The 8,731-nt window shown below is 45.9% G+C and overlaps 1 protein-coding gene across 1 annotated transcript in view; it reads left to right on the top strand.

Annotated features, from left to right (window-relative positions):
- LOC104958236 (contactin-2-like) overlaps window positions 1–8,731 on the top strand; it is a gene marked incomplete at its 5' end in the record, with an annotated part of 29,461 nt that overhangs the window by 5,218 nt on the left and 15,512 nt on the right. Inside the window, 4 exons of the mRNA XM_010785966.1 lie at window positions 6,267–6,337; window positions 6,598–6,909; window positions 7,446–7,579; window positions 8,146–8,276. Coding sequence (XP_010784268.1) covers window positions 6,267–6,337; window positions 6,598–6,909; window positions 7,446–7,579; window positions 8,146–8,276 — 648 coding nt within the window. The remainder of the gene's footprint in view (window positions 1–6,266; window positions 6,338–6,597; window positions 6,910–7,445; window positions 7,580–8,145; window positions 8,277–8,731) is intronic.

Below are 8,731 nucleotides of genomic sequence, written 5' to 3'. Positions count from 1 at the left end.
TTTCTGGGCAAAAGGAACCCAGGGGACGGGACTTGATTTCCGTGTAAAAAGAAAAGGGAATGAAAAATGGGGGTGGGCCCAATTTACGTTGAAGGTTTGGAGTGAACCCAACCCCCTCCATCAGGGGGAAGGCTTGGAAGATGAAACGTGGGGGCTGGTCTTTTTTTCAGGCTGGACCAATGAATCCCCAGAAAGCACAAACCGCCGGGGCAACGGCGAGGGAGGTAAGCTTTCGTAAAAAAGGAAACTTTGCAAAAGTTCCTGGGAGTTTGGGGCCCAGGCCAGTCTTTCCCAGATTCTTCAAAACCTTCCATAAGGACAAAACGCTTTTGGAGGGAGTTGAATCAAATTTGTGTTGCCCAGGGCGGACAGCCCCAAAAAACATCCACTGGCTCTTAGGGAGGCAGGGGGTTCCCAAGGTGGTCCCGGCGGGAGGATGATTTCCCATAATTCCTCTTTTGATGGACCCCCTGAGTGTTAAAAAAAAAAATAAATAAACAATTATTTTTATTTTTTATATGTTGTATATTAAGATGAAAATAAGACGTGTGCATAGGGGACATTTGTTTATGTAAGCCTGTTTAATTAGGTAGCGGGACAGAATTAAAGAATTGGAATTCTGACAATTACCAAACAGTATTCATTTGGCGGTCCAAAGGGCACTTTCTACCGCAACCCACCAGGTAAAATATTCAGGGAAACGTTAAAACACACATTTCCAACTATTACTAAGTTAATTCTTCTTGGGAAATCCAGCTCTTTAATAAAACAAAATTTTTCAAATGGGGGGGGGAAAAACGTTGGTTAAAATACCCCAAAACTAGTGGAGGGAAGGGCCAGAAAGGCCCAACGGAGAGGCCAGCGGGGGAGGAGAGCGGAAGAGGGGGCCCGCCATCCCACAAAAGGGCCGGTCGGACTTTCCTTGCGCGGGGAAAGAGGGAGGAGGAGGAGGAGAGCCAACAAAACCCGTAAGGGGGGGGTTCCATAAAGCCAAGTCAAGACCAGCCCTTCATCCACAGTGTCGCAAGTATCGAAGGGAAACATGCAAAGTCGGGGATTCCACATGGCCTCATTATCAATGAGCACCCAACATCCCCCCAATGGTGGTAGGTGTGCCCACGGGAGTTTTGGCTTGCACATGAGAGCTTAAAGCCCGTAAAAATGCTCAGACATTTAAACACGAAGCACCCCTCTCTTGCTACTAAACCAGCAGATTTTTTCCGCCGAAAGCAGAGAGAATTGCAAGGCCAAAAGAAAGTTATAACTAACCAAGCAACAATCCCTACCAAGGCTCAAAATGCATCATATGAGGTGGCATATTTAATTGCACAGGCAAAAAAGCCACACACAATCGGGGAAACCCTAATTAAACCTGCTGCTATCGCTATGAGTAGGGCAATGCATGGGGATAAACAGGCACGGGAGCTGGAAGCAGTGCCGCTGTCTGACGGGACCATATCCCGGCGCATCACGGACATGGCCCAGGATATCAAGTGTCAGCTGATTGACAGTGAAGAAAGGGAAATATGCTTTACAGTTAGACGAATCCACAGATATGTCAAACTCTGCCCAACTGCTTGTTTTCGCCAGATACAGTTTTGATGGAAAACTTGATGAGGACATGCTGTTTTGCACCCCGCTGGAGCTAAAGTGCACAGGCGAGGACATTTTCACAAAACTTGACAACAAAATAAAAGAAGAGGGACTGTCTTGGGATGAGTGCATCGGTGTGNNTTTCTGGGCAAAAGGAACCCAGGGGACGGGACTTGATTTCCGTGTAAAAAGAAAAGGGAATGAAAAATGGGGGTGGGCCCAATTTACGTTGAAGGTTTGGAGTGAACCCAACCCCCTCCATCAGGGGGAAGGCTTGGAAGATGAAACGTGGGGGCTGGTCTTTTTTTCAGGCTGGACCAATGAATCCCCAGAAAGCACAAACCGCCGGGGCAACGGCGAGGGAGGTAAGCTTTCGTAAAAAAGGAAACTTTGCAAAAGTTCCTGGGAGTTTGGGGCCCAGGCCAGTCTTTCCCAGATTCTTCAAAACCTTCCATAAGGACAAAACGCTTTTGGAGGGAGTTGAATCAAATTTGTGTTGCCCAGGGCGGACAGCCCCAAAAAACATCCACTGGCTCTTAGGGAGGCAGGGGGTTCCCAAGGTGGTCCCGGCGGGAGGATGATTTCCCATAATTCCTCTTTTGATGGACCCCCTGAGTGTTAAAAAAAAAAATAAATAAACAATTATTTTTATTTTTTATATGTTGTATATTAAGATGAAAATAAGACGTGTGCATAGGGGACATTTGTTTATGTAAGCCTGTTTAATTAGGTAGCGGGACAGAATTAAAGAATTGGAATTCTGACAATTACCAAACAGTATTCATTTGGCGGTCCAAAGGGCACTTTCTACCGCAACCCACCAGGTAAAATATTCAGGGAAACGTTAAAACACACATTTCCAACTATTACTAAGTTAATTCTTCTTGGGAAATCCAGCTCTTTAATAAAACAAAATTTTTCAAATGGGGGGGGGAAAAACGTTGGTTAAAATACCCCAAAACTAGTGGAGGGAAGGGCCAGAAAGGCCCAACGGAGAGGCCAGCGGGGGAGGAGAGCGGAAGAGGGGGCCCGCCATCCCACAAAAGGGCCGGTCGGACTTTCCTTGCGCGGGGAAAGAGGGAGGAGGAGGAGGAGAGCCAACAAAACCCGTAAGGGGGGGGTTCCATAAAGCCAAGTCAAGACCAGCCCTTCATCCACAGTGTCGCAAGTATCGAAGGGAAACATGCAAAGTCGGGGATTCCACATGGCCTCATTATCAATGAGCACCCAACATCCCCCCAATGGTGGTAGGTGTGCCCACGGGAGTTTTGGCCCACAGAGGGGCTTTAAAAAAGCCCCGAAAAAATGCTTCAAGACATTTTAAACACGGAAAGCACCCTCTCTCGCTAAAAAAAAACCAAGCGATTTTTTTTCCCGGCCGGAAGCAGAAGAGAAATTGCTAAGGCCAAAAAGAAAAGTATAACTAAAAAACCAAGGCAAACAAAATCCCCTAACCCCAAGGGGCTTCAAAAAAAGGTGGCATCCATATGAGGGTGGGGCCATATTTATGGGGGCACAGGGGGGCAAAAAAAAAAAAGGCCAAAGAAACATAATCGGGGGGGGGGAAACCTATTTAACCTGGCTTGCTATCGCTATTTTGGGAGTAGGGCAATGCATGGGGATAAACAGGGGCACCGGAAGGGGGCTGGAAGCAGTGGGCCGCTGTCTTGGACGGGGACCCCAATCCCCAGCCGGGGCCATTTTCACGTGACATGGGCCCCCAGGATATTCCCAAAAGTGGTCAAGCTGATGGGGGGCAGGAATGAATAAGGGGGGGAAATATGGATTATTAATAATAATAACGTGTACATAGACATTTTGTATTATGTAAGTCTGTTTAATAGGTAAGCGGGACAAATAAAGTTTTCGCCAGATACAGTTTTGATCGAAAACTTGATGAGGACATGCTGTTTTGCACCCCGCTGGAGCTAAAGTGCACAGGCGAGGACATTTTCACAGAACTTGACAACAAAATAAAAGAAGAGGGACTGTCTTGGGATGAGTGCATCGGTGTGTACAGATGGTGCTGGAGCAATGCTGGGGAAAAAGAGAGGACTAAAAGCAAGAGTCTTACAAGTGGCGCCCCACGTTATCTTTACGCACTGTATTATCCACAGAGAAGCTCTAGCGAGTAAAAACGCTTGACCCAGAGCTTAAAAGTGTTCTTGAGACGGCGATAAAAATGGTCAACTACATAAAATACCGTCCACTCAATACCAGGCTGTATCTCTGCAACGAACTGGGATCGGAGCATCAGGGCCTGCTGTTCCACACAGAAGTCAGGTGGCTTTCAAGGGGAAATGTTCTCAGCCGCCTGTATGAACTGCGGGGCGAGGTGTGCTTATTTCTCACGGAGCATGGGTCCCAGCTCGCTGACCACCTGACAGACCCTGACTGGTTAACAAGGCTGGCATACTTGTCTTGCATATTTGACAGACTGAACGGACTTAACCTGTCATTGCAAGGTGAAAACACAAGCATCATGTCCTTGAATGATAAAATCTGCACATTCAAGAGGAAATTGGATCGCTGGACTGCGCGAGTTGAAATGGGCAGGATTGACATGTTTCCTGAGCTGGAGGAATTCATAGAGGAAAATGATCTTAGTGTTAACTCTGTGAAGAAGTCTATCACTACCCACCTGCAAGCCCTCCTGGAACACTTTAACAAGTATTTCCCAGAGGAAGCAGCTCCGGAGAAATATGACTGGATAAGATCACCATTCACTGTGACGACCGCAAGTCATCTGTCATCCGACATGGAGGACGCACTGACTGAACTGTCAAGTGACCGCACATTAAAGACAGCTTTTAATGCGAAGATGCTTGCTGAGTTCTGTATTTCAGTCGAGAGAGAATACCCACAGCTTTCCAAGGCCGCGATGGACGTTCTGACGCCGTTTGGCTCCACATACCTGTGCGAAAAGACTATCTCGGCACTGACATAGATAAAAAACAAATACAGATCTCGTCTAAACGTGGAGGATGATATCCGAGTGGCCGTCTCCAAAATTAAGGTCAGGATGGATTTGCTGTGCTCCATGCATATTGCCCACCCGTCTCATTAGGTGAGATTAACGCTGAAACATAGCGTATTCCCCAAATGTAAATATGCACCGCAACAATGTTCATATGTTTAGTTATTATTACCTTTTGTCTTTAAAGTTTGCACAGCAACAATGTTCATATGTTTATTACCTTTATGTATTTTTACAGTTTGCACCGCAACAATGTTCATATGTTTACTACAGTTTATGTCTTTTAAAGTTTGCACCGCAACAATGTTCACTCCTAATTCACATGGAGATTACTTTGACTCACGAGTTCTGCTGTTATCTTATATTAAATTGCTATATGTAAGATCATATCATGGTTGTCAAGCTGTTCTGTTCTTGTGTGTTGTCGTTATGCGCGTGTTTGGATACGACTATTAGTGCGTGCATCCTGTGCACACGTTTTTTTTTTCTTCCAGTCACCACGTGATAGTGGGGGGTCGCCAGTTTCTGGCACTGTTATTTTGGGGGTCGCGGGCTGAAAAGTTTGGGAACCCTTGCTCTAAGGTACATTTAGAGCAGATAGAAAATGTGCGATTAATCGCGATTAACTATGTGTCACGGTTTGTGAAGGAAGCAGGACCCAAATGCAGATATCAACTGAAAAAACTTCTTTATCTCAAGGCTATGATATAAACAATGACAAAACAGAACACTCACCGCAGAACTAGTCATGGCACAAGACGAACCGACAAATACAGACAGAAAACCCAGAACTTAAATACACACAAGACTAATCCCACAAGACACAGGTGAGGAGGGAGGAGAAAACACAGGGGCCACAGGTGAACATAATCAGACAATTAGACACACCAGGGAAACTAATGACAAGAGGAAAAACACAGGGAAAAGGACCAGACAATAACCCAAAGGAAAACATGACATGGAAAACAGCAAAAACACCCAAACCTACAAAACTATAAACGTGACATAACATGAGAATCGTGACACTATAAGACATCATGCGATTAATCATCAATATTTTAATCGACTGACAGCCCTAGTTACAATACATTGTGAGATAAAGATTGATATATTATAAGTATAGTTTTCTTCATGGTTTATATCTACTTTAATTCTTCTTTATTTCAAATACAATATTTTTTTGATGCAGTAGGTGGACACCTAATTTGTTAAACAAAAATAGAGAGTATGGAAAGGTCTCGCCCGTGCTTCTGATCAGACCTGTCTCTTTCTCTGGTCAGTGCAACTTGCTGTTTTTGCATAAATACATTATGATGTAAAAAAGCCACTCCACTACTATCTTATTAATTCAACTTCTTCCTTGTCAAAACCTGACGGCAAAATGACCCATAATGCAACAGTTTGGTCAGAGGCTTAGATGTGTTATTCTAGTGGCGACTTACAGTATATAGCCCTTAGAGTAAATGAGGAGGGGTAACACTCACATTAACACTGATTCTGTCAGACAGAGGTAAGTCTCTCTTCATATGAAACATCGGAGACAGTTAGTATGTGATGTGTGTGAGCAAACTGAAGGCACAGTATTGTTTGAATGTAAAATATTTATCTCCAGCCAGGGACTTCTTAGCCTCTGCTACTTTCCACTGACGTTACTCTCATATTGATTATATCGTTTCTCTCATCTTGTGGCCCTCAGCTCCCACAGTGGCCCCTAGTGGTCTTGGAGGAGGAGGAGGAGACCGCAGTGAACTTATTGTGACCTGGACGGTAAGAGGAGGGATTATTTTGTGTGTAGCTATTATTGTATGTAATACAGAGAGAGGATTCTTACCTTGATTTGTCTCAAATATATTTTTGGACAGAATTCTGGATTCCGTAATGGCCAGTGTAAACAGGAGAGAGGATGACATAATGCAAAACAGAGGAACCTTACTATTATTTGAAGGAAGAATAAGAATCAGTCCCTGAGAAAAGTGTGCTTGAAGGGTGTTAGATGACTGGTTTTATTAATCTGTGCTGAACTGCAGCCCATGGCCAGAGAGTACCAGAACGGGGACGGCTTTGGCTACATCCTGGAATTCAGGAGGAAAGAGAAGGCGGCCTGGACAGCGGTGCGTGTTCCTCACGTGGAGTCCTCCGGATACGTTTACTACAACGACAGCCTGACGCCGTACACCCCCTTCGAGGTGAAGGTCAAGGCGTATAACCGCAGAGGAGAGGGTCCCTTCAGCCAGATCGCGGTGGTCAACTCTGCAGAGGAGGGTGAGCCCATCCTGATACCCCTCCTACACTCTCCTTTACAACACAATGTCTTCTTATTATCTAATGATAACATTTACGTTAGTCCTTCTGTCAGGGGCCCTCGAGCAGTAAAGGCTTCAGTGCCTTGCCCATTCAGATTGACTGTGTTATGCAGGTTACTGCAAAGTCACAGTAATGGCATACATCAAGTATCTTTTAGGATTTTAGAAAGTAATAGAAAGTAAGATTCTCTGGTGTATTTCGGGAGTAAGTAAACTATGTAAAATATGTAAAAGAAGATTTGAAAAATGGTGTTAATGTAACTGCAGTATTTGCTGTCGCCACCAGAGGGCAACGAGTGCCTTCAGCACAGTGGCTGCAGGCGGCTCACTGAACTCACTGATAGTTAAAGTGGACCTATCATGCTATATTTGAATAATATAGTGTAGGACCATACCCATATAATGTATATTTATACGTTTTATTTTTCAAAATACCAAACAGATCATGCATTTTATCCATTCCTCATTTCGCTCAATTTAACACTGCCTTTCATGCTCGGATTCAGTGAACAGCAGGGGATAGGCAATCGACGGCCGGAGACAAGACTAAACGAGTTGGTGTCCTGCTACAGGCGGGGACATGGGGACATAAGATGGCCCCCCGCGACGCGGCCAAAATGCCGTTCGCATACCGGCGCAACTGCGGCGGGGTAATCACGGCGCAATGTCCGACGCAGGGCCGCAAGGTCGTCGGTCCAGGTGCCCGGTGACGACTCAAGCGTTCGCACATCGACAGGTACCGTAACTCAGTCCCTACCGGCACCTAGAACGACATGAACTACGCCGGCACATTGCGCCTGGTATTGCGCCTCGCATGTTGCGCCCGCATTTGCCGCTGCAATTTGCTGCGCCTGGGGGCCACTATGTCCATTCCCCGCCGCGCCGACCACGCCGCCGTTTACTGCGGACACTAATTTCTAGGCTTTGCATACGCCACGACAGTACTATCGTCACAAGTCATGTACCAGACAATACCTCATGTCGTAACTTGAGAGTATGTTTACATAGAAATGTATCGATACATCTCTTATAGTACAAAGCTGGTCTGTGAATTGTGAGTATCTATATACGGTGTATAGAATGGTACAAACAGGACGTGTTAACTGTGAAGTCGACCACTAAATATGCTGTTACGGTCTACGTTGAACGGAACCATCTTCTTGAAGTAAGCTCATGTAGATTAGAGGATGTAGAGAAGCGTGATAGTGTGAAAAGGAGATGGGAACCGTCTAACGCTTGTTTTGTCTCACACTGATATATGTCGTTGGCCAGCGTGGTGCGAATCATTGGGGGTTCGTCCTACAGGTGGGCTCACCCACGGCTCGCCAGACTACCCTCCGGAGGGTCCTTGCGGCCTAGAGTTTCCGTCGAGTCTCGGGTCCGTCAACTACAACCGACGCTGGGTGAGTACCCGAGACACTCCGTCAGTCCCTGCTTCCGTATGTTTTTTGCCTTCGCTCTGGTCTTCACACACTAAATTTTGCCACGTTGGAATGAGTACGTGCGTGTAACGGTGGAAATACATGCGAGAGATGATATATGTTGTTATTTAGTATACGACGTGCCCACCTCGACAGGTGCTCCTTGTGATGAGGTGTGTATTCCGTCTTTTGTGTTGGGAGAAGAGAAGTTGAATTGGAGGAATGCGGTTGTTTAGAGAATTTTTTCCCCCGACGGTGTCCTTCGACTTATGTCTGACCTATGTGTCTATACTAACTTGTGAGAGACTGCAGTGCCTTCGGTCCGGCGATGCTTATACCGTTAAGTCTGTTGAGGTGGTCTAGTCCTCCTCTGTCGGTGCCTGTAACGGCAAGGCTTTCGCGACCTCTGCGACATCATGTATAAGTGCGGTGGGTCT

This window comes from Notothenia coriiceps, unplaced genomic scaffold, assembly GCF_000735185.1.
Source record: "Notothenia coriiceps isolate Sejong01 unplaced genomic scaffold, NC01 NC01_scaffold00028454, whole genome shotgun sequence".
NCBI classification, from domain to species: domain Eukaryota; kingdom Metazoa; phylum Chordata; class Actinopteri; order Perciformes; family Nototheniidae; genus Notothenia; species Notothenia coriiceps.
This window is presented reverse-complemented; position numbering and strand designations above follow the sequence as displayed.